Source organism: Centroberyx affinis, unplaced genomic scaffold, assembly GCF_046629955.1.
Source record: "Centroberyx affinis isolate AG114_WGS23_722 - 3 ecotype Tasmania unplaced genomic scaffold, CSIRO-AGI_Caff_v1 ptg004638l_1, whole genome shotgun sequence".
In the NCBI taxonomy this organism is placed as follows: domain Eukaryota; kingdom Metazoa; phylum Chordata; class Actinopteri; order Beryciformes; family Berycidae; genus Centroberyx; species Centroberyx affinis.
In genome coordinates, this window is record NW_027282239.1 from 223993 (window position 1) to 249910 (window position 25918).

The window sequence follows — 25918 nt, forward strand, 5'->3', positions numbered from 1 at the left end:
TTATTTTATGAATTTGTGGCACTTTATGATCCATTGAGTTTTGACTTCAATGCTAAAAGCGTATCTAATAGCACATTGTAGATCTATGATATGGTTTTGGATGTTTATATGTCCGATAACACAGAACACTATCAGCCTGAAATTGTTCTTAGAGGAGTTGAGCGGTCATGCGTGTTCTGTAAGGAGGCAGGAAAGAGAGACAGTGTGAGATGAGGAGGAAGATGAGGATGTCATAACACCTTGACAGAGTGAAGGTGAAATACACTTGATCTCAAGACAGTGATAATGAAAAAAGCCAGAGAAAGTCTACTAGTCTACAAGTCTACTATCGGTAGTGACAGAAAAAGCCTGAATGTGACTACAGATCCCCAAGGCTGACTGCTCCTAAACATCAACACAAGTGTACAGAGGGTCAACTCATGGACATCATTTGATATGTTCTTTCATTGCCCATCTAAAGTCTGTGTTTATTAGCCAACAGAAAACCACTGGCAAGGCATCAGTCCAGTTAGAGTCGGTAAAGTTCTTCAGTCAGTCGGTGCCAGGAGGGTTTTGAGGCCAAATAATTGACAAGACAAGCAAACGCTTAGTCATATAGCCTTGAGCAGAGTCAGTCCGGGTCAGTTATCAAAAAAAAAAAAAAAACACTAGAAACTGTGAAGAGTGATTATTGGAGGCGTTTAGTGAAAAAGATTTTTATCATTTACACCAAGCGGGGAAATCCCACAGCAGATAGATCCATTCAACCCAGATAAACACCAAGCCTCATTTAAACACAGGTGTAAAATACACCCAGCAAAACCTCCATAGGTCAATCAGTTATTTTTTTTAATTATTCATTTTTGAATCAAAAAGTGTATTTTTAGCAAACTTTTTCTGATGAAAGTCAAATGAGCCTGGCTTTAATCACAATTTAGTTTACAATATTTTGAGGCCTACTGACACTTTACAGTTGTTTAAAACGGTATCAGGTGTAGCATTTTAACATCAATAAATCATTAACATATTAATTTTCAGACATTATTACAATAAGCATGAACAAACGAGACCATTGCCAAGAAGATTGTCTCTACACTGCATTTTCCATTGTGAGCCAGCTGGGCGGATTTGGCGGGAAATCTGCTCGATTGCTTTACGGCACAAAACAGGAAGCGGGCGCTGTTCTTCCGGAGCAAACGGAGCTAAAACTTCTCACAACGGCAGATGTTGGAAGGAGTGAAAGGCTGATGGGAAAAATCATCTTCTTCATGTTTATCCTCTTCAATAAAGTCAAAGAGAAAAATACACATGGAGCGATGCAAGGGTGGGGGAGGGAGGACAAGCAGCAACATCCTCTTTGCAATGCTACTAGCGTGGGATACAGCCTAACAATCATGTTGACCATGGTCTCATTTGTTTACTGTAATTATACCAAGGTGTCACAATTAATGTGACAATGATATATTGAATGCTACACATAGCACCTTTAAAGCTGGATTGGTGTCTGTGAAATGGCAGCCTAGATGGATCTTTTATCTGCACTGGGTTTTTAATGATGTTAGTGTGAATGAGGTGCTACTGTGGCTGAAAGACAATACAGCTGACAGGCCTTGGGTCAGAAGTTAACCATGCATAGCTGCTGGAAACCAGTAAGTACATTAAGGTTGAAGCAAAATTGATTTGGATTGTAATGCAATTTCAAGACAGGATGGGAACGTGTGCCTTCATAATGCAATTAAGCGTCATTTCAATTACGCATAATTTCAATTACAAGTATCTATTTACATGTAAGTCTTCATATCATGCAGGGAACTTACTTTGTTACATATAAGCACCAGGAATAAATAAGGAATGTGACTAGGGACACAACTTCCCTCGTGAAATAAATGGGAGTTGTAAAACACAAACAAACAGAAAAAAAACACTGAAAAAGCACATCTCTGTTCAATATAAGATTATTGTAGAACTGAACATGGATGCATATATAAAAAAAAGACTAGGGGAGGCTAGTATTTCACCATCTTGTTTGGAATTTTGCATATTCCAAATCATATGAGCGTTTTCCAAGGTAATCACAGAGGAGAAGAGGAAACAGAATCTGGTTTTGGTTAGGCATTCTTCCCCATGTGTTATATTTCATCTTTGGTTCCATATACCTTGAATACCTCTCCTGGACTGACAGGCGTGTTTGTGGAGTCCAAGCCCTGATTATTAATCTTTAATTGAACAAAAGAGACATCAAAACGTAGCTCATCCAAAAATAAATAAATAAATAAATAAAAGAATAAACATTTTACAAGGAGAAGGTGATATTGCGCTTTGAGCACAATGGCTACTCCCTTCAAGCGGTCTTTAAAATATGATCAGTGATGAAAAGAGCCGTCGCTGTGCTTAAATAGCCCAAACGACTCTATTGTGTACAGGTGATTACACTGAAAACGCCTGAGCACATTCTGCTGTTGACTGATGATATATTTTAATTCCTGCAACAACACCGTGACATAATCCCCATTGTTGACAAACGCACATAGAAATGGAGGATGAGATGAGAGGGCCCTACGTATGTACATCAACATAAAAGAACAAACTAAAAAGCATTCAATATTTGGTTTGGTTAAAACAAATGTATCAAGAGAGGATTTACTGTACAGCGCAATCAAATCTGATAAAAGCCTTAAAGTGTTGTAGCTTTCTCTATTATGTGAGCATGTTCGAACTTGTGGAGGTTTGATTACCGTGTCCTGGATGTTGAAGGTGACCCTGGGCCCGGGGGAGGATGCATCCACGCGGATATCTGGCAAGTCATCTACATCCCCTATTCTGGAACTGAAGGCAGAGAGAATTGAAACAAAGCAGTGGCAAGAGATGCACCGATACAAATACTGACATGGGGTGATAACAGGCTAAAACAGGGTATCAGTATAGTCTAAATCTAGTCAATCAATCTAGTTGGATTTCCAGTTCTTTCTACTCAATTATTCTGACTCCAGTAAAAAAAAAAAAAAAAAAAATTCCACTGCTGAAGGTGCTATGTGTGATGTTGAAAACCCTTAAGAGTGACATTTCAGTGATGATATGATTAGGGCTGCAACTAACGATTATTTTCATTGTCGATTAATCTGTCGATTATTTTGTTGATTAGTTGTTTGGTCTATAAAGTGTCAGAAAATGGTGAAAAATGTGGATCAGTGTTTCCCAAAACCCAAGATGACGTCCTTAAATGTCTTGTTTTGTCCACAACCCAAAGATATTCAGTTTACTGTCATAGGGGAGTAAAGAAACCAGAAAATATTCACATTTAAGAAGCTGGAATCAGAGAATTTTGACTTATTTTCCTTAAAAAATTACTCAAACCAATTATTCGATTGCCAAAATAGTTGGCGATTAATTTAATAGTTGACAACTAATCGATTAATCGATTAATCGTTGCAGCTCTAGATATGATACCGTGGAAAAAGACACTAGGATCAGCATGCCCTCCTGTATTACCTCTGTCGGTCCATCCTTTTTAGAGGGGGCCGGCCTGCTGCTGCTGAGATGCTTTTGGAGCGGTTGTAGCTCGGCTTGTAGCCCAGGCCCCACTTGTCCTTTAGAGAGGCCGCCTGGTAAGGAACACATACAAACGCAAAGTCCAAAACAGGGGCCAGTTGCATAAAGCTAGTTTAAGACTAGTCTAAGCCTTAGACTGGTCTTAGATTCTCAGGTTGGACTAGGCTAATTAAGACTGTCTGTTCCTTAAATATTACAACTGACTTATTTTGAGGTAGAAATGTTAGCCACCTTCCCCCTGGCTAATCTTGAGTTAAGAACTTTGTTGTTATGGCAACGAGTCGGCCTAACTGGCAGAGTGGGAAGTTTAAACACTGAAGCTATTTCAGACAAGATGGCAAATCTCTGGTTTTTGTGAATAGTCTGAAGAAGAGAGCGAGTCTTTAGAGACAGAAACAACACATTAGAGATCTACAACAACCAAGAAGTAGTAGAACATGTAAATATAAATGTCTATAGCAGGTTTGACTTAAAGTCACATTTAAGTCTAAGACCAGGTCGATCTTTATGCAACTGGCCCCAGGTTTCTTACAAGTCCATGTTCGGCCAACGCTCTGTTGTCATAAGACAGATATGACAGGTAGCATTTTCACTTTTAAGCTGGCAGTACTCAAACGCAAAGATGTGCATTCACCCTCATGCTGGAGCGACGTAGTTTCTTCCTGACATCTCTCCTGATGTCGTTCACGGCCACTGACTCCAACTGCTGATAGCGCTGGATCTCCTGGTTGATGGTGCCCTCGCTGGCCCCCAGTTTCCTGAGGTCAAGAAAACAGGGTGTGCATTTTGAATCCAAACACTCCAACGGGACGGCCAATGAACGTCCTGACATCCTTCAGAGTAAACCCTCTACAAGTGATGGAGGTAACATCTAGGTAACATCTCTTACTTGAGGTCGTCGATGACCTTGGCCTGTTCGTTCAGCTCTCTGATATCCACCAGCCTCTTGGTGAACTTCCTCCCACGGGCGTCAATCACCTGGTTCCCCATCACCATCTGCCTCCTGGGGTCAATGGTCTCCTGTTTGGTCACAGAAATGTTACACGCCCAATCCCATTCGGCCGGTCAGACTGACTACAGAAGTAAGTGAAAAACCTGCTTATCAAACCCAATTATCAATTTTTTCTGCAAATACTCTCCCAGGCAGTCGCTGTAAATGTATTCTTAGTACATTTCCCTTGTTAAATCCGGGTAATTATTTTTGATGATTTTGATTCAACCAAGAGAAGTTAATGTGGAGTCCAGTCCACACACCAGGGATGATACAACACAAAATATCACAAAATGGAAGACACCACCACCACCACCACCTCCACCTCCACCGCTTCTCCCCTCAAAGTTCCTAAATCAGGGAAATTATTAATGGATGCAAGAAGAAATAAGTAAGCCTTCTTGCCACAGGGAATTCTGTGACACAAATTACTTTTTTTTTTTTTCACCCACCGCTGAAGCTTAACGAGTAGGGCAGTGAAAGCAAATGCGAAGCCCCACCGTTCTCTAACACGATGCCAAATGAGTTTTGGCATACAACAGCATTGCTAAGCATTTTGGAATCCCCACCCGTCAACTGAAGATGATTGAGATGTTAACGGCACCTTGGAAGTGATTTTGTGGGCCCAGAGAGAGAATAAACACAGAGTTAACACTGCGGGTGACTACATACACAGCTCCAGGAGAGGGGTCTCTGGGCCCTGACGCCGCCCGCTCGGGGGCGAGGCGAGGCACAGTTTAAGTAGTCGGCGGGGACAGAGACACTCTGAGGCCTGGGGCTGAGGCCCAGGAGGTGGTTTACCAGACGCTTCCTTAAGGTCAGGCGGGGGCTGAACGGGCCCTCTGGACTCTGCAACCAACGGCAGGGACAGATGGATGGACACGTGGCAGCATGGAGGACTCAAGGATTTTGGCGTCTGAAGCTTTGTTTTAAACGTAAGCCCTGTGGGATTTCTCCAAATGCATTGTTGCAACATGAAATGTCATAACGACCATCAGTGGCAGGTTCTGCAGCACTAGTGAACTGCTTATTTTAAAGGGTAACTGAACTCCAAACCCAAATCTGTGGTGAAGCCTGACACCTAAAAAAACAGTAGGGTACTGAACTGGCATCTGCTATTGGCTGGTCTTTGTGCCAGGTGATGTCACCACCTGTAGTACTCTATAGAGGGTGACATCACCTGGCACAAAGACCAGCCAATAGCAGATGGGCAGTACCCTACTTTTTTTTAGGTGTCAGGCTTCACCACAGATTTGGGTTTGGGGTTTAGTTACTCTTTAAGCATCTTTTTATATGACTACTGAAAGAGATTCCAAGAACTACCTAATTGGAAACACAAAGCACAACATTCGGTCTACTGTTTGCAACCATGACAGTTGCATTTTTGCCCTTAACATTAGACTGTGTCATTACAACTAATTTGAAAGTGATATTTTAACGAGTAACTAAACCCCAAACTCAAACCTGTGGTGAAGTCTGACATCTAATGGTTGAACGTAGGATACTGAACGGAACATCTGCTATTGGCTGGCCTTTGGTGCCAGGAGATGTCACCTTCTATAGAGTACAACACAGATTTGGGTTTGGGGTTTAGTTAATATTTAATAAGGTAAAGTTCTGTTGGAAATTCAGTTCTAATTCTACTGCCAGCAGCAGTAGAAGTGGAACAGAGGCAGTGTATCCAATGTATCTCAGTGCTGGTCCTAAACCAAATTGCGAGCTGGTATGCACAATGCGCACACACACACACACACACGTTGCTGACTGACCATGTGGATGGTGGGCGACATGGTGTCCGCTTCGTCCTCGTCCGAAAGGTCCGCCATGTTGACGGAGTTCAGGTCGGCGATGTCGTCCACGTCCTCCTCGCCCGTCAGCGAGGTGAGCGTGTTGCCCAGGGCGTTGAGCCGCTTGCCGATGTTGGGGTCCATGTGCACGTCGATGCCGCACATTTTCCACAGGACGTTCAGGGTCCAGGTGCCGGCGCTGCTGCTCTCTGTTTTCGGGGAGGGAGGGGGAAAGAAGAACGTGGGAGAAGAGGACGCAGATTCAATTAGAATTAAACACAGTTGTCTCATGCTCATTGCTTCTGTCGGAACGGAGCTTTGGGGCTTGATCCATATTTTATGAACTGAAGAGCTTAGTAATAAGAACTTGCCTGCAGACGGTTGCCCTGTAGTCCTGGAACATACTTCATATGTGCCGTCAGGGACTACACCTACATACAGACCGCACACAGACACACAAACAATTCATATTTCAGAATTGTCACATAGGAATTCTCCATTTCTACCCACTGAATCAAATTAATCAAACAATAATGCGTCCCTACAGTACTTTTTGCTATTTTTTATGCTTTGAAATGACATTATTATCATCACCGACATAGGAACTTCCTTTTCCATTCCTTCATTGTGTCATGCTGTGTCACTCACAAGCGTTCATGACCATGTCCCCCCGGATTTCGGGCTTCCAGTCGTCCCAGGAGGTCTCGAAGCCCTCGGCGAAGCGGATGCAGAAGTTCTTGAAGTGGCCTTTGCTGACCAGCGACTCGGAGGAGCAGGCGGTGATCAGCGTGCTCTCGATGGTCAGGACCAGGGCGGAGCCGGTGTCGAAGTCGATGCTGTGATTGGCCTGGTGGAGGGGCGGGGGAGGGGAGGGGAGGGGAGGGGAGGGGAGGGGAGGCGGGTTAGCCGGGCCTCAGGTTAGGGGGCAGTACAGGGAAAAAGAACCCACTTCCATGTGTTGGGGAAAAGGCAGACTTGGGGTGAGCTGGTAACACTTCATTCAGCCTGCCATATACTGTATATCCACTTTGAAAATGAATACATCTTACACTCAACTTCTGACCTATGACGTGACAGATAAGACCTCAAATTAAGATTAAAATTGTCGTTATCTTTTTGCAGCTAGTGTATAAATTGCAAATTATAGACTAAACCTATGAATGAAATGTTACCAAGCTTTTCAGGGTGTTAGATTGTGTTCGATTGTAGGGTGGGAAAAGCTTTGCCCCTCGGAAAGACTTAGATAGAGCCTGCCATGTACACCACTGTGTATCATTACACCTAGTGCAGTGTGTGACAATTTGCGGTTATGATTTAATGCATGTCATGGAAGATTAGGCTGATAATAATCACTGAATTCCCTTATAACAATAGCAATCTGAATACCTTGGCCACCAACTGGCATAACCCCTTTTTTTTTTATCATTAAGTAGTTAAAAACCCCAAAGACCTCAAACACCACGTCAAGCTCAGTTGTTATGCCAGTTCCCGTGAAGCAAAATGTGACTGTTACAAAGTGGTGTGACCTGCCTTTTTTAAACAAAAGTACAGCTATGATACTGTGTACTTATGACAGGTTTGAAAGAAGAGTATTGATTATAGCAAGTCATTGTTCCACAACACAAGCGATTACAAGAGATGGAATAAATTGTAGGTTACTTTTTGTGCATTTTTATGCCGGCCTACTGATGTGCTGGCCCCAGCTTCAGAGCGGATGCCCTCCGTAACTGGTACTTGTCCTCTCTATGGAAATAAGTACGACATAACAGCTGGTATATCTTGTCTCTATGGACATAAGTATAACATTACAACTGGTATATACCTCACTATGGATATAACATGAAAACTGATGAGGATAACAGAGGAATTGTTCTTTTTATGAACATAAAGAACAAGATGACAATTGTGTTGTTGTTTTTTTTTTTTTAGAGAGCTACAAATAAAAGCAATGAATATCATGATCACTGGTACAGTAGAGGCTTGCCAAGCGCCAATGGAGATGATATGATCACTTTCTGACAAGAGAAGGGACGGCATGATGTCATGATTTCATGATTTGACAAAAAGAAGCCTGCATTCCCATTTACTGTTAAACTTTGCTTTAGTTACATGTGGCTCCTGATGAAAGCATTGCGATTTCAACACAGACAGTAAAAAAAAAAAATTAAATTAAAAACAACTTGATTTTAAAGAAAGATTATATGTAAAGTGCACAAATTATATGCTCAATACAACACATCTGTAAACCGTGGCTCTTGTGGAGCACGTTGAAACACTGCTACACATCGACCCACGGTATTAAAAATGCAAATCAAAGGTGACAAAGCTGCACACGAGACATTTTAGCTCTGTGCTGACATTACCTGCATCTTGTGAAATTTTGAACAGCGCTGTTGCCTATTTGTAGCGCAAAACATGAGCCTAAGCACAGAAGTAAAATGCCCTATGCGCCGTCTACAATGTAAAGGAACATGGATCGTGGAGTGTTAAAGCCGAGCCCGGCGAGTTACCTGGGACGTGTTGGTGATGGGCAGGCAGATGCCCAGGTCGTTGACGGTCAGCTGCAGGAAGAGGGTGCTGAAGGCCTGGGCCGAGGTCTGCTGGATGCCCGGCAGCTTGTCCACCACCTCCTTGGTCGCCATGTGGATGTCCTTGTTGAGGGCCAGCCGCTGCTCGTTCCAGTTGTCGTACGCCGCTTTGTAGTTGAGCCAGAAGAGCACGGCTGCAGGAGGGGAACGCCATAATAAATAAATCAGGAGAAAGTTTTATGATAATTTGGGGTTGATTTTTTCCTCTAGTTTAACAAATGGATTCCTGTTCAAGAGGTTATCCCAGGAGTGGGCATCGATGGTAAGATAGCAATACATTCCACAGAAATGATCATATTCAATTTCCTGGATCCATTTATCCAAAGGACATTAGGGGACCATGAATGCATATATTTTCAGTATTGGATACAGAAATTCCAGTTATTTTCAACCTGGGTCTTATTTTCCTAGTTATTGCCAAGCTCTGCAGTGAAGTAAGTGACCATGTATGGTATGTAAAGTACCAGTTTGCTGAGCGCGCTGCTCTCCAATACACATCCAGAGGGGCAAAGCAATCTCCAACAGTAGAATTCAAAACGCGATTAAAGCAGGCCCTTCCAGCACAGTAACACTCACACTGCACTGAGACCAGCTGGCATCAGATTTCTGATTATCTATGGCCTGAGACTTGCATATATTGTGATGTCTACATAGACACTGGAGCAAAAGCTGACTGGCTTGTACAAGGGGGCGTGTTTTATAGTTGGTGACTGTGGGGAAATGGCATAGTAACATGATTACATTTTTTTTACTGTGATTACTTCACACCTCCAAGAACCAAAATCACCATAAATAATAAGAATTGCCACATCCTAGGATACCCCCCCCCCCTTTAACCCGTTGTACCCTGACTTTACCTAACTTCACCCTTAAATTTCCCCTTAAGTAGCTTAAAAGTTAGAAGAAAAGCTCTAGCTGCTTATATTGAATTAAATATTCAAATACAAGACGCCATGTTTTTATGGCTGCACCATTACATCAAATGGAAAAAAATCTAGATGTTATACATGTTTCCCTGTAATTCAGCATGACATATTTGGTGTCTTTGGAAAACTTGTTATCTTGACTAGAATATAAATAAAGGTCTGTGGGTTTGAACAAAGCTTGGCCATGCAACCTGGGATGGACCCAGTGGCGGGGGCGGCAGGGAGGAAGAGGTTTAAAGCTGTGTAACTGCAGTGTGAATGTTATTGTGTTGAAAGGAAGTCTTTTAATCGCTTTTTGGGTTCAACTGTTAGAGATGACTTTCTGTCCTGCGTGTGTGCATTGGCGAACTGGAGGTATGCAAATCTGTACGGTGAAGTAAGCGTCCAAATTTTGAACGGAGACAATCTTTTTGGTTTGATGCAGACGTTATTATTTCTGTCACGAAGCAAACTGAACCTCTGTCAAACGCCACCGGCTGGGCGAAAACGATGGGCCTGTTGAGCGTGATGAGGACGGCCTCCTTGTCCGAGGAGCCGCTGATCTCCTCCTGCAGGGCGTTCCGGAGGCCGATCCGGGTCCGGAAGTACGCCACCTGGTGGAAGTCTGAGCCGGCTTCTTCGTACACCTGTATAGTGGAGGAGGGAGGGGGGGGTCAGATCGCCGTCTATCATATCAAGCACCCTTACCTTTGGAAATATGTGGATTCTGTAAACCGTGGTTGCATCGAAGCAGGTTGGCACAGATATAAACAGGAGCAGGACCACTTATTTCTCTAGTATGAGGGTTTTGGTCTGTACCTGGTGCTTGACTATCTGTCCGAGGGCCAGGTTGAGGTCCACTTGGCACTTGCCGAACAGCTTGAGGTAACTGCTGCTGCCGCCGGGCTGGGTCTTGCACTGGATCCGGTTGGACAGCTCCAGTTCGATCAGGCCCGTCTCGAAGCGCACCGCCCGCATGGAGGGAGTGGTCGCTGTCATCTGGATGCCCTGGGGAAGAGGAAAGCGGCATGTGGACGTTTTTTTTTCAAAGCTTGACTTCCGTTAACAAGACACAAAAAAACGTCACCCGGTTGCTTAAAAGGAGTGCGACAGATTTCCTTTGTGTTATTATCCTGGAGGAAACAGGAACAGGAGATACCTTGAACATGAGGCTGAGCGAATACAGCAGGATTTTGGGCTTGTCTGCATCGGTCGAGATGTCGTGCTCGTTCCACAACGGGATGGGCTGCTCTCCTCCTGCGCACACACACACACACACACACACACGTCAAGCTCACAAGTTCCAACAAATAGACTAGATAGATAACGTGTGTGATGTGGTGGGGTGTGTGTACGCGTGGGGGGCGAGCGCTAATATCTGCTGAAGTGGAATAAAATTTTCATTTCCGCTCCAACTGCGTTCAAAGACTGTTCCCTGTTGCAACTGCCTGCAATATGCTCAGCCTACAGCTACACAGTTCTCATTATTCTTCACCCTAATCTGACATCACAACTCTCTGTTCTCTCTGTTGGGTCATTACACTGATCAAGCGTATTGAATTAAACAAATTACTATCAGTATTGTTGTGGAAATTGACTTGATTTGATTTGTGCCAGCGTGTCTCACCTTGTGCGTTGTTTCGAGGGGGAAAACGCTTTATTTCAACTCCCCACAAGTGGCAGCTGTAGGCTGTGGAGTACTATGGGGAACGGTCCAACGTTTAAGATTAGATTAACTTTATTGATCCGAGGGGGAAACTGGGCCAGTGCAGCCGCAAGGAAAAGGATAGTTTTGTATAGTTTCTATGTGTTAGTGTTGCCATATAGGATGTAGAAACACTGAAACTGCTCTCAACAGGAGCAAGTGGAATTTTAATTCTAAACCCTAACAAACAAGTGTGTGTGTGTGTGTGTGTGTGTGTGTGTGTGTTGGTCCTGGGTTACCTGACACCTTCTGGATGACCTCGTTCACCTCCTTCATGAACACCTTCTGCAGGAAGACCAGGTGGTTGAGCAGATCTGTGGTCAGGTTGTGCTCGAAAGAGCCGATCTGCAAATCACAGGAGGCAGTTAGGGTCGACCGGCACCAAGGAAAACACTAAGTCCACTGATTTAGGAATAATAGATTCGATTCAGAGGACCGCTTTTTTGGGAACAATTTACACATTAGAATCTGGTCCAGCTTAAATTCATCCAAGAGGCAAATTATTCAGCTGTTTTTGGTCCAATATAGCAACGCAATAACATAATCACTACCCGCCATAATATATACACCACCTGCGTTTTTTGTTTTGTGTGTTTTTTCTTTCTTTTTTCTTTTGTCCCTTTATGTATTGGTCTGCACTATTTTATTGGTTTTGATTGTCTTTTTTGGCGTTTTTGTTTTTTAGTAGTAGTTTTCAAATCCCAATCTCTATATATTATATTCCGTCTCCATTCACTATTATGTTGCATAATGTTTTTCTTTTGAATCTGTGCCCTAAACTAAACTAAACTATCTTTCAAATATTTTTTATTGAGCCAAAGCATCTTATACATACAGTATATTATTGTGTCAGTGCTCATTTTCATTTATATGAAAAAAAAATATAAAATTATATTTACATATCTTCACAGATACAAGACATTTATACAAAAAGTATAGGATTGTTTCTTGAGATTTGGAACAATATCAAAAACAAACAAAAAGAGAAAGGGAAATTAAAAGTAAAGAAATAGGTGACCTTTATCTTCCCCGTAGCTTTCCATATCTTCCCAAGCCTTTAACTAAACTAAACTAAACTAAACTAAACTAAACTAAACTAAACGATCAGGGATAGCAAATGAAAAGTATTAAAAAGTATAAATAAATAGAATAAATAAAAAAGTATAAATAAATAGGAATAAATGAAAATAAATAAAGCTGCTTGACCAACAAACACCACCAAAACTGCCATCACAGCAAGGCCCTAAGTCTCTAGCCAGACTCTTCTCTTCTGTGGTTCCCCGGTGGTGGAACGAGTTGCCAAACTCCATTCGATCCGCAGAGTCCCTCTCAATCCTTAAGAAAAGGCTAAAGACCCAGCTCTTTAGCGAATACCTTCTCACCTAATGGCCCGGGTAACCAAAAAAAAAAAAAAAAAAAAAAAAATGTGCTTCTATGCACTCTATGCATTGCCTCATAGCACTGCCTTGTAGCACTGCCTCGTAGCACCTATGTCCTGTTGGACCAGAACTTAGCTTTATAGCACTTACTCTCGTTGTTCTCTCCTAACTAGAACCTTGCTTGTGTTGTTTGAAAATCTCATGTGTAAGTCGCTTTGGATAAAAGCGTCTGCCAAATGTGAAATTGTAAATTGTAAATTGTAAAACTCAGCCAACTCAAGGTTAACCTATGGGGATGTTTTTGACTGGAAACTGCTGTTGCCCTGGGACACGAACACGAACGCGGCCTCCTACCTCGGCCACACAGCGCAGGTAGTTGCCCTGCAGGTAGTTCCCCTGCTTGGACGGGAAGTCGTCGGGCGCCCAGCCCTGGTCCGAGTGGCTCTCGTGCTCCTCCATGATGTACTCGCCCGACATGGTGACCGGCGGCAGGTTGAGGCTGGCCGACGGCGGCATGGTGGACATGTCCACCGGCGACACTTTGGACTGGAAGCACAGCTTGTGGTTCGGCAGCTCGAAGGTGAAACTGGTTTGTGCGCCTGGGGGGGGAGGGAAGGGGGGCGTCGGAACATGAGGGAGTCGATTCTTCCGGGACTAGGGATGCCCCAGGTAAGTATATCACACACACACACACACACACACACACCTGTCATGCCGTGGCTCTTCATGCGGCCCATTTTGTACTCGGCCTTTAGCGAGGGCAGCAGGGCGGCGCCGATGGTGATGCCGTCCATCATGGCGCTGAACTTGAGGACGATGGGCTTCTTCTCCAGGCCCTCGGGCAGCTGGGGGAACTCGTTGGCCTCCACGGGCGTCTGGTTGATGCTGGACGCCTTGTCGGAGGGCTGGGGGGTGGGGGTGTCCTCCCTGTTGGGGGGCGGACTGAGAGGGGGGGGGGGGGGACAAAACACGGTCCGGGTCAAGATCGGCTCACGTCTGTGCGAGGCGGCGGTCGGACTGGAGGCTTTGAAATCATGAGAAACTGCAGCTTTGTTAATGCAGATCCTGGAATGAATGGAGTTGGACTGGATTCAGCTTCAAATACCATACCAAGACCTTCCGCACTTATTCCAAACCTTATGAGGCATGCTGTTTGCAAACTGAATAAAACATTGGAAAGCTGTATGCTGCTGCTTAGTTGGTCAGAGAGTGTGTTATCACGCAGAGATACTGGCTCTTATTCCAACAAAAATCAAATTCTGGATAAACTCTTTATGCATTTCCCTATCCCAATCACAGCTACAACTGTATACATAATATTCCGAATATTACCATGTAAGCAGAACGAACACAGGCTGTGAAAACAACAGTAAACTGGATTCATTGTTTACATGCCTCATACTGGCATGTCCCAGCATTTTAATAAACATGATATGAGTTTTCTTGCCTACTTTAAATGCGTATATTTCAATGCGCCACATCTTAAGCAGAACAGTCAAGTACCCCAAATAATATTGGAATATTCACATACTATGCAAAAGTCTTAGGCATTTTTTAGATACATTTCTTAGAAGTCTTAGATGTTTATTTGTTTTCTGCATTAGTGTCAGTACACTGCTGTTTATTGTAAATTTTCGATATTCAGAAACTTTTCATTTCATTAGTTTTGAAAGCATCTTCGCTTTATGGATTTCTTTGACATATGCCTAAGACTTCTGCACAGTACTGTATGTAAAACGCAACTGTCACTTGACTGTTAGCTTTTTTTATGAGGTTTTTATTAAGGATAGATTAGGACTGGATGAGTGTATAAAATATTAGAGCCGCCTGTTTTTTCCTTTTTCCTTCAAATACGGATTTTTAAGTATTGAGACACTTCATTGTGCAAAAGGGGGTGAAATTGAATATACAATGATTTATACATTGCGTAATAGCGCATATGAGTTGGCCTCTGTTGTAATGTTCAGCATTTCCCTCCTAAATGAGATTTTGCTCGTAATTGGTCTGTCTGCGTAAATAAAAACAAAAAAAAGGGTGGTAAATAAACCAAACGCACATGTTGGAGGGCTGGCGGATGAGGTCGGAGATCTGCTTGGAGAGCTGGTGCGAGCTGCGGACCATCATGCTGTGCAGGGTGGCCGGGTGCTGGGGGATGTTGATCATGATGGCGCCCACCTTGAAGACGGCCGCGTTGTTGGTCTTCAGCCCCCGCTGGGCGCTGTACAGGGCCTGAGACTTGGCGATGTTGCATTTCACCACCGTCCTGAAACGCAGAGGGGTAAAGCGGGAATGGGCGACGGCGACTGAGATTCGATTCATCTGCAGGTGATGTGGAGGTATCAGTGGATGTGGAGTGACTGGCAATGAACAGAGAAACACTGAAACATCATGCACATTCAGGACAGCATTCAGTATTTCTGCCTCTTGTAGCAAATACACCAAGTCCTACACACCTAGATGACTTATGAATGTAAAACTGGCATGAGGCCGTAACAATCAAGGCTACAATACACAGATGAGGTGAACTGAAATGGGTGAAATAGATGATATAAACATGAGGAAGGGAGCACAACATAGATGAGAATGCAGTGATTCTCAAAAAAAAAAAAAAAAGCACAATAACAAGCCAACTTTCTGCTTTCATAAAATTAACAGGGCTGGGTGCCCCAAGTTCTCTCTGTAATTGATGAAAGTGGCTTTATACACACACACACACACACACACACACACACATAATGTCTGGGCAAGAAAAGACTTCTGAGAAATTGTTCACTGAACACGTGGATGACAGGTGACTCAGACAAATGAACGATGTGCATTTAGGGCGGGTTTGGATTTGCGATGCATGTAATTAAGCCCTGAACGGCAGCAGTAACATACAGAAACTCTTGTTTAGCTGTGCTGGTGGGAGATGTGGGGAAATCCTCCAGTCTATGCAAGTAGTTGGAAGAGAAAGCCGGGGGGGGGGGGGGGGATGTAAGAGAAAGAAGAGCAGAAGAGAGGGTGAAACAGTTCGGAGAGACACCATTAGCTGAAAGCATCCACAAGGTTTTCCACAAGCACAGTGAGGAGCCAGGAGGGTCATGCTCCACACAGTTTTTTTTTAATATATATATATCTATAGGAACAAGCTCTATTTTGGTGTCTTTTCATGCATTCTGACACCTTGATTCCATTCAAAATAATTGTCATTTTTGAGTAATTCTAATGCTTTTACTTCAAAAACTGTATGGTTTAGATATAGTGTTGAGCATTTATGGAAGACTTAAAAATGTTACTACTATTTTTACTACTATCACTAAAATATATTATATATACAATTAATGACATAAGGGTGGTGTGCTGGACATCCACATACCAATAAACTCAATGTAGTTTCACTCACTACAATCATGCATAGAAGTGTGTAACAACGCATTATGTAATAACACAACAAAATGTAATACATTTTCACTTTATTATGTAATAACACCCGCATTTTGTAATAATCTGCCGCATTTTGTAATACACAGCTTGAACGCAATATGTAATAAATTTCCCTGCATTTAATATCGTTTTGACCAATGAAAGATACTACTAATCTACTGAACTAATAGTATCTTTTTATAGTAAAATGAATTTTGAGTCAGTATGATTCATGCTAGAATGCATAAAATAAACATTGTTGTTATAATGTTATAACGATTTTTATGAATGAAGACATCCATTTTGGTTGGTTATTACATAATGCACCGTATTATTACATTTTCATCAAAAAAAAGTGCAACTCCTGTATTTTTAATAACCAACGCAATATGTAATAATTTCTTACAAAATGTGGGGAAATTTATTACATATTGCATTCAGGCTGTGTATTACAGAATGCGGCAGATTATTACAAAATGCGGGTGTTATTACATAATGAAGTGAAAATGTATTACATTTTGTCGAGTTATTACATAATGCGGTGTTATTACATAATGCGGTGTTATTACACAATGCGGTGTTATTACATAATGTGTTGTCAAAGCGCAAGAGCACTTGTTAATATTTGTGTGGTTTTGAAAATAAAGGTATTACAAACAAAAAAATTCATCATTGGCAGAGAAGTCAATGAACAGTAGGTATTAGGTACATTAAGAAAACAGGTATTAAACTACAATAAGTAGGTCTGGCTCAGAGGAGCGGTGTTACAAACGTAACCTGCAAACTAGGTCTGGAAGACAGTATCTAAAGATGAAACAGCTGCTAACTATCTGCTCTGAAGTGAGATTTAATTCTGTACTGGAGCCTGTTGTGCTCGGGTTATTGCTTAATTAATCATCCTTGGAGATTGCCAGCGCAGCGTGCTGAGTCGAATCAAACTGGCAGAAGTAGGGGAAATGTGCTTTATATCCAAGTGTTGAAAGTTTCATGTATTTAGGATCTGTTCGATTCAGTGAGATGCGAAGGCTTTTTTTCTCGTAACGCTAAAATGAAGCGGAGCAAAGCGCGGGGACGGATGGCTCTGTCTCGGAACGTCGTTGCGGCGGTCGTGTTCAGGGAAATTGCTTGCATTAAAAACAAATATCGCTGTTAAAAGAGCATCTGGCTGGAAAGGAGACAGTAATTGGCTCTTTTGTTGGGTGCCAGCGCTTGTGGAAAACACTGCACTCCACTCTTCCTACACCTCAGCTCAAATTTAGGGCTTTTCAGAGATACCTGTACACTCGAGATTAAAGCACTCATTTGCGTACTCTCTGTTCAAGAGGCACGTTTTCTTCTTTGACGTCATTTACTACTTTGATGTCACTGGGTGTCTACAAACAGTACGCAACCACTTTTGCGAAGTTGGAATTACACCTAAGAGTTGTGAAAACTTGAAAGCGGTGGAAGTTCTATATGTTCATGTCCATGTTAAAATAAAATGTTCTTTATCTTGGCCGGCACACACTAGCACAGGAACATGAAATCAGAGCATTAGAAATCATTCATTAGTTATTAGTAAAAAGCAAAACCAAAGACACTGCAGCAATTTCAGTAATCCTACATTAAAGTACTTACTAATTCATTAACAAATGCAAATTCATTTGAAAGAGATATAAACATTACTGTGTATAGAAAGAAAAGTTCAGTTAACAAACCATGATGATGACCACCGCAATTCAAAATGCGATTCACGTAATAATCACAGGCCCTTTATGCTCTATAATTTCAAGATTGGACATAAAAACCTGAATGGCAAAAGACTAATTTTGAACATCCAATTGGCTGAATTGAAAGGGAGTGGACTCTGAGTACGTACTGGATGTCAGGCGTTATCCCCTCCAGCAGAACAATGTTTACCCCTCCTATGTGAGCCGATGCACAGGTCTCTGTCATTTTCTGGTGCAGGATATCTATGGACACAATACAATAAAAAAAAAAAAAGATGAGTTCAAACAGAATACAAACACCTGTGTTGCAAGCAGCATCCAAAAATGTTACTTTCTGGCTCGTCTGCCAATGGTTGGTAATAGGGATGGGACGATCTTTTTTGTCTTGGTCTTCATTTTTTTCTTTTTGGTAGTCTCACACCTGCTATGTGTCCCCACATGGGAATAACATACATTTTTCACTAATGATGGGATGCTTAACCATCAAGGTAGCGGAGTACCAAAGTTAGACAATACTACTTGTCACTACTACTACTAGCCATTTGCTTTGATTTGATTGGTGTGTCGTCAGTGTGTATACAGTGGCCAGCAGAGGAAAAATCTAATTGCGATTATTTTGACTGATATTGCGATTGCGATATGATTTGCGATATTAGAGGGAATAATAATTTTTACATCATTATTCTCATTTTCATTGAAAAACGTATTAAAATGATTATGGTGTGATTTCTGCGGGGATCTGTACCAAACAAAGATGTTTTCTTAAGCCTGTAAAATATGATGTGTAGGCCAGGACATCTCTGCAACACGACAATATTTAATGAAAAATGGTATTTTGACACACAATTCGCCTTTAATAAATATTGCACCTCCTGCGATTTGAAAATTGCAGTAGGCCATATTGCGATTCGATAAAATTTTGATGAATTGTTCAGCCCAAATATGAACAGACATAGACCAAAGACTGTATATAATCAAGCCAATCAAATGTTATCAACTAAAAAAACTACCAGCCAGTGAGGCAGATGACCCATATTTATTTATCCACTAAAAGATGAATTTCACCGCCTCACCTTTCATCTTCTCCTTCAGGGTGAAGCTGCCGTGGATCTTCTTCAGCTCCGCCTCCATGGTGAGCCCGCCGATGTCCGCCTCCAGGTGCGTGCGGTTCACCATGCCGATGCCGAACACGATGAGGGTGACGTGCTGCGGCTCGGAGCTCACCAGGCTGCGGCGCCGCCCGCCCGCGCCCGGGGGCTTGCTGGGCGTGGTCGGCTCCTGCTGCTCGTTTTCGAAGATCACCCTGCAGAACGGCTCCGAGGGCCGGCGCCCACCGTCTGAATGGAAGGAGGAAGATATCACGGCGATGACATATAGACCTGAATATTTGTCAGTGTAGCTGAATGTGATCTTAGCTGTTCGACTCCCTGGTTGGTCAGCTGCCTTCTCTTCTATGGAGAATACAATAACATTAGCAAACACATCCTCTAGCACAGTGATTCTCAACCTTTTTCCTATCAAGGACCCCTAATTTAGTCCACATTAAGGCCATGGACCCCCATTTGATGAGACTTTATCTCTCGGACCCAAATATTTTTATTGTCAGATATGATTTTGTCCATAATTCCATGACTATCTGTATTGTCGGTAGAGAGATAACAGCGAAACTACGATCAAAGTAGTCATTCTTCTACATTCTCTAATTGTGTAAATGAAATAATGGTGAAGTTTAATCAATTTGCTGTGGACCCCCTGGAACCCCCTCAAGGACCCCTGGTGGTCCCCGGACCCCACGTTGAGAACCACTGCTCTAGCATTTTACATACAAACATAGAAGCACTGCTCATATATCAGTGTGATTTATTGTAAGATGCTACAGCAGGTGATCATAAAAAGATTTAGCGATATATATCACCATCACTGTATGGCAGAAGAACCCAGAAGTTTGTCCTCCCATTGTGTGACATCATCAAAATTAATTTGCATATACACCTAAATGTGGTTCTTTAAAACCACTGCAGCATGATATAAAAAAAAGACATAAAAGACCCTTAAGGGCCCATTCCATCATTATATCAAGGCACCTTCTGTGGGAAGACTGTCACACCACTACAAGCTACTATCTTATACTTAATGAACTCCTTGGGGAAAAGTAATATCAGGATAGAGTGAATGAATCTAGAATACAATTAAGAGAGAGAAAATGGGGGGTATTAAACATGACACAACTGACATTACAGCATATTAAGCAAAAATATGTAAATGAAAATGAAATTAATTAAAACATATGACTTACATTACATTACACATGTATTCAGGGTGTGCAAGATTACAGCAGCAGAACACATTGAGGCAAAGAAGAAAATGACTGACAAATATGTAGGATATGAAAATACACAAAAAGTATTAAATGTATGCAGTGTTAATATTAATGAAAATGATTGATTAAATATCAATGAAAAATATCAAGATGTATGCAATATGTTATAACAAATGAGAAAACTTTGAAAATGTGAAGAAAAAAAATGAGGTTGTCAATGGTTTGTTTTGATTGGTAATATTTGCAAGCACAAGAAAAACAGACCTGTATTTAAAGTCGGGAGGGTGGGAGGGAAGGAAGGAAGGAGGGAAGGAGGGAAGGTGGGCGGGCAGGAAGGAAGGTAGAAAGGAAGGTAGAAAGGAAGGAAGGAAGGAAGGACGGAAGTAAGGAAGGAAGGAAGGAAGGAAGAAAGGAAGGAGGGTGGGCGGGCAGGAAGGAAGGAAGGAAGGAAGGCGGGTGGGCGGGAAGGAAGGAAGGAAGGAAGGACGGAAGGAAGGAAGGAAGGTAGGGAGTAGGGCAGGCGGGAAGGAAGGAAGGAAGGAAGGAAGAAAGAAAGGAAGAAAGGAAGGAAGAAAGGAAGGAGGGAGGGTGGGCGGGCGGGCGGGCAGGAAGGAAGGAAGGAGGGAAGAAAGAAAGGAAAGAAGAAAGGAAGGAGGGAGGGTGGGCGGGAAGGAAGGAAGAAAGGAAGGAGGGAGGGAGGGTGGGTGGGCAGGAAGGAAGGAAGGAAGAAAGAAAGGAAGGAAGGAAGGAGGGAGGGTGGGCGGGCGGGCAGGCAGGAAGGAAGGAGGGAAGGAAGAAAGAAAGGAAAGAAGAAAGGAAGGAGGTCGGGCAGGAAGGAAGGAAGGAAGAAAGAAAGGAAGGAAGAAAGGAAGGAGGGAGAGTGGACGGGCAGGCAGGAAGGAAGGAAGAAAGAAGGGAAGGAAGAAAGGAAGGAAGAAAGGAAGGAGGGAGGGAGGGCGGGCAGGAAGGAAGGAAGGAAGGAGGGCGGGTGGGCAGGCAGTGAGGCAGGCAGGAAGGAAGGAGGGAGGGAGGGCAGGCGGGCAGGAATGACGGACGGACGAAAGAAAGAAAGACAGAAGGCAGGCGGGACAGAAGGCAGGAAAAGAAGGTGGAAAGAAGGCAGAAAGTGCAGAAGGTATGGTAGGAAGGTGCAGAAACTGAGAGAAGCTGAGGAAGGAAGGGACCAACTGAGGAGCCGGCTCCCACCTGAGAGGCAGTTCTCCGGGGAGCTCTTCTCCAGGATGCCGGTGGGGTCGGAGATGAGGGAGTAGAAGTTGAGCAGCTTGTACATGTTCTGCCAGCACTCGGCGGACGGCTCGCTCTGCTCCGACACCGTGATGGAGTCCGAGTCGTCCATCTGGATGGCCATGTGGTCCGCCACGTCACGGGAGCCCTTCCTCGACACCTGGAGGCGTTACACGACACACTGCGTTACCACACACGCCAACGAGTATGTACAGCATGCTCTGGGGCAGAAGGGTGTATGGTCATATAGGCAACAGGTCAAACCGGTTTCATCTTTTAGATCCCTTCTAAAAACACACTTCTATAACCAGGCTTCTCTGTGAATTGCTCGTTATACCTGTATGGACCATGGATCGGTCTCCGTCCGTTAGTTCGTTCGTTCGTTCGTTAGTCACACTGTAACATTGACTTTGTGCCGCTAGGGGGCGGCATTGACAATGAATGGGGACTCAATGGTAAAGCAATACAATTAAAGTTATCATAGGTATCATAATAGTCTACACACGCTACACACTTGGAGACATCAGACTGGGTTGATGTGTTGAAGTGAGAGTCAATGGAGAATTTTTGGGCAAACCTCTAACCACAAGACACTGTAGTTATTGTCCAGTTGTTGGACTGTTGTACTGTTATTGCATCATCACTGCACTACCACTGTGCCTCAGTGTTGACTACTTATATCATATTACCACTTACCTACTGTGCAATACCATATATCATTTATCATTAGCATTTATAGTATTCATAACACTCACGCTCCTGGTGTAGTATGTTATATTGTATATTGTATTATAAATTGTATTGTAGTGTACATTGTGTAATGTACGGATTGTATTTATTGCGTATTGTAGTTCTTATATTTTGTACTGTATTGAGTAAAAACAGGACAATTACAGTTACTACATTTCAAGATGTAACTTGTAAGCCTAATTCTGAGGAGAGTAGGCAACAGAAATATATGGTCAATCTGTCCTTTCATTGTCCCATACCAAAATGCTTATACAATTTCACTCATATTTCAAGTTCACTCAGCAATCACTGACTGACCCAAGGGTGGAAGTACATCACTGGTGGAGGACAACATGTTTACTATTTGCTTGTTTTGTAATTGTGTTTCTCACTTCAATACTTGCTTTATTTACTTATTTAGTTATTTATTAGTGTGTCTCTTTTGTGGACAACTAGTATTGTCTGGGCATTCATGTGGTTGAGCACAATTTTATGTAAAGTTCTATCTGTTATTAGTTGTATCTGTTTGTTTTCTAGATTTATCTGTTTATCTCTTGTATTACCTTTTATTCCTATTTTTTTATTTTTTTATTTTTTTTTTTTATTTGTATTGTTCAACTTTATTTTATTTCTTTAATACTTTTCCATCACTGTCTCTTTGGGTTTTATCGAAGCACTTTGTAAACATTGTTTTTAAGAAAAGTGCTTCACAAATAAAGTTATTATTATTATAATTAACTACAGCTGGATAATAAAATTCACAAGACAGTGTTACAATTTCTTACTTTCTACTACAATAAGAAATAAGTAGCCTTGCTTTCATATTTCTACCTTTATTGCCCTACTGTTGCTATGGTCACAGGACAACATAAGTACAGGATAAGCCACAACTGTAATTACAATTTGACTATCATGACCTTAATTCTGCCATTAATGAGATCTAAAGAAGACAACAGCTGTTCCTGAAATGGACTTCAGTGTACAGGAAGCTCAGTTATTCCAACAGACAAATGTTTTGAAGCGCCCAAGTCCAGATAAAGTCTGTGGAAGGTAGATGCTTTGTACTTTTATGAAATCACTTCAGCTGCAGAATGTGCCTATCGTCTAGAAATATGCAACTGGTGTTCCCACTGCCAAAAAGAACAATCACTGGGAGCTAAATAATATCAGGCCAGAGGCATTAACCTTCCTGGTGAGAAAAACAACAGAGAAAAAACAACATTCTGAATCAAGTTGATGCATTGCACTTAGTAAATAGGGCAGGGAGGGGGTATACTACATCTGTTGTAATAGCATCTAGAGGGACCCGAGACCCATGCAAGGCTCCTGTTCATATATTTTTCTTAAACCTTTAAGACTAAGCTCCTAACACATCTCAAGTTGAACATTATGGGCTGGAGAGTGGATCTCAGTGAGTTTGGGTTAATGGTGCCATTTCTGAGTGTCTCTTTTAATCCACTGGCTCCCTCTAGGGTGCGTGTGTATATTACCTGTTAGTTTCAGAATTGATTTCAACATGTTACTGATCACTTTTAAGGCATGGATGTGTCTGGCATCGAGCTTTAAATCTACAAATGTAGGGTTAGGGTCCATTAGGGTTAACCCTTTTTTGAAAAGTGCTATATAAATAAAGGTTATCATTATTATTACCTTGGAGGTGCGTCGCTCTGAGCGTCCCAGCGAGCTGCGCCCCCTGGGCTCCCTCCTCCCCAGCGTGTCCATGCCCGACGGAGGTCCGTTAGGAGGCACACCCCCGGCCGTCCCCGCTCCTCCGCCCGCCCCTCCTCCTCCTCCTCCTCCTCCTCCCCCCCCCACCCCCCGCTTGCTCTTCAGCGTCTGGGTCCCGCTGCGGTTCCCGCCGTTGAGGCTGCCGCGGGAGCTGCGGCTGAAGTCGGACGAGCGGAAGTGGCGGTAGGGTCGCGCCTTGAAGGTGGGCGTCGGCGAGGCCGAGCCGGCCGTGTAGCGGCTCAGCTTGATGTCCGTCTGCGTGGCCTTGATGTCGTCGATCATGGTGCTGAACTGGTGGATGAGGCGCACCAGGGCCATGTCCACGCGCTGGCTGATGGCCTGGCAGGCGGTGGTGAAGTCGCAGTGGAAGGTGTTGTAGTGGCGGCGGCTGAGGTCGTGGAAGGAGAGCGGGGCGGCGGTGGGGCCCTGCGGCGCGCTGGTCGACTTCTCCATCACCACGGCGTTCAGGCTGAACGTCTCGATCAGCAGCGCCGGCTTGAACTCCAGCGGAGGGAGGTTCACCATGCCTTGTCTATGGAGAGAGGGGCGGAGAGACAGAGGGTTGTGGCTGGCACAAAATTCATTTTCATTTTATGCATTTAGCAGACACTCTTATCCAGAGCGACACATCACCAAAAATTACAAGCAACCAAAAACGAGGAGTACTAAGAAAAGAAAAAGATTAAGAGAGACCCCCCCCCACTCCCCTCATCCCTCATTTATTTATTTTTTTCAAACATTTATTAAAACAGGTTCCTTGACAATGCGTCTCACACAGCATGACATAGACACAAATAATATTGGTATGAAAAAACGAATTAACAATACAAAGACATGAGAAGAGGGGAAGGGATATCCTTCTTTGTATGTTATATATACTTTCATATTCACCCCAAATTATCCAATTAAATGTTTACAGTACGTTCACTTTGCTAGATACATTATAACAGAAGACTTTTTTTTCTAAATAAATGTCCATCTGTCTTTGGGTCCATTGGACCAAGGTAGGTGGGTGGGGCTTAAGCCAGTTTATTGTAATCATTTTATGGGCTATTAACACAAGAGCTCGGAGCATACACAATTTGTTTTTCCCTTACCCCCTTGAAGGTATATTGCCTAGAATTAGCTGCTGTGGTTCAAATGAACTGTGTAAATTCAAAATTTCTCCTATTTCCTTTTTTACCTTTTCCCAAAATACTTGTCATTTAGGACAGTCACAAAAAATGTGTGAAAAATCTCCTATTAGACCACATCCTCTCCAACAGAGAGGGGTAGATTTCTTGTCATAGTTGGGTATTACTAGAGGTGTTTTAAAATATCTCATTCTCAACTTCCAACCTCTCATCCCTCATTTAAATCCCACCTCATTCTTTCTTCTACTGTTGTTACATCTGGAGAGGGTGAGCGATTCACATTTGTTTTACCTTCTGGATCTTTTGTTTTTGCGCTCTTTGGAGGTGTCAGAGTCGACGATGTCTGCTCTGAGACACTCCAGGGTGCCGGAGAAAGACAGGTGCTCTCCAAAATACATCTTGTAGCTGAGAGGAGTGGTGTCTTGGGCTTGGATCCCTGTGTGGCTCAGCAAAGGCTTGAAAACGACCTGCGGGTGGAGAACAGCGTTTAGAGAAGGTGATGTTTCGACTGAACTAAAATGCCTTGGGGTTGGAGCTTACGCCTGCTATATAGGGAATGAATATGAACATTAATGAAGACATGACAATGCCTCATGGGCTGGGACACGGCAATCAAACCCAAGTCACAAACACACTCAAAAAACTAAACTTGTGTATGCTAAATACTTCTTCAGCCTCATAGCTGCCATATGGATATGAACTCTTTGTCTTCTAACCTGGCTCGTGAAAATGTACACCATCTCTAGTGAATACTACTATACACTGA

General features: G+C 43.0%; 1 protein-coding gene across 1 annotated transcript in view; it reads right to left on the minus strand.

Annotated features, from left to right (window-relative positions):
* Positions 1-25918, minus strand: part of LOC139665624 (bridge-like lipid transfer protein family member 1) — a gene marked incomplete at its 5' end in the record, with an annotated part of 75889 nt that overhangs the window by 19290 nt on the left and 30681 nt on the right. Inside the window, 24 exons of the mRNA XM_071544706.1 lie at positions 2136-2195; positions 2715-2805; positions 3469-3581; positions 4163-4286; positions 4418-4548; positions 5192-5368; positions 6289-6515; positions 6678-6737; positions 6955-7153; positions 7966-8049; positions 8817-9028; positions 10278-10446; positions 10619-10807; positions 10959-11056; positions 11744-11849; positions 13238-13482; positions 13590-13825; positions 14940-15146; positions 15764-15814; positions 18147-18240; positions 19071-19334; positions 21524-21722; positions 23942-24551; positions 25444-25619. Coding sequence (XP_071400807.1) covers positions 2136-2195; positions 2715-2805; positions 3469-3581; positions 4163-4286; positions 4418-4548; positions 5192-5368; positions 6289-6515; positions 6678-6737; positions 6955-7153; positions 7966-8049; positions 8817-9028; positions 10278-10446; positions 10619-10807; positions 10959-11056; positions 11744-11849; positions 13238-13482; positions 13590-13825; positions 14940-15146; positions 15764-15814; positions 18147-18240; positions 19071-19334; positions 21524-21722; positions 23942-24551; positions 25444-25619 — 4122 coding nt within the window. The remainder of the gene's footprint in view (positions 1-2135; positions 2196-2714; positions 2806-3468; positions 3582-4162; positions 4287-4417; positions 4549-5191; positions 5369-6288; positions 6516-6677; positions 6738-6954; positions 7154-7965; positions 8050-8816; positions 9029-10277; positions 10447-10618; positions 10808-10958; positions 11057-11743; positions 11850-13237; positions 13483-13589; positions 13826-14939; positions 15147-15763; positions 15815-18146; positions 18241-19070; positions 19335-21523; positions 21723-23941; positions 24552-25443; positions 25620-25918) is intronic.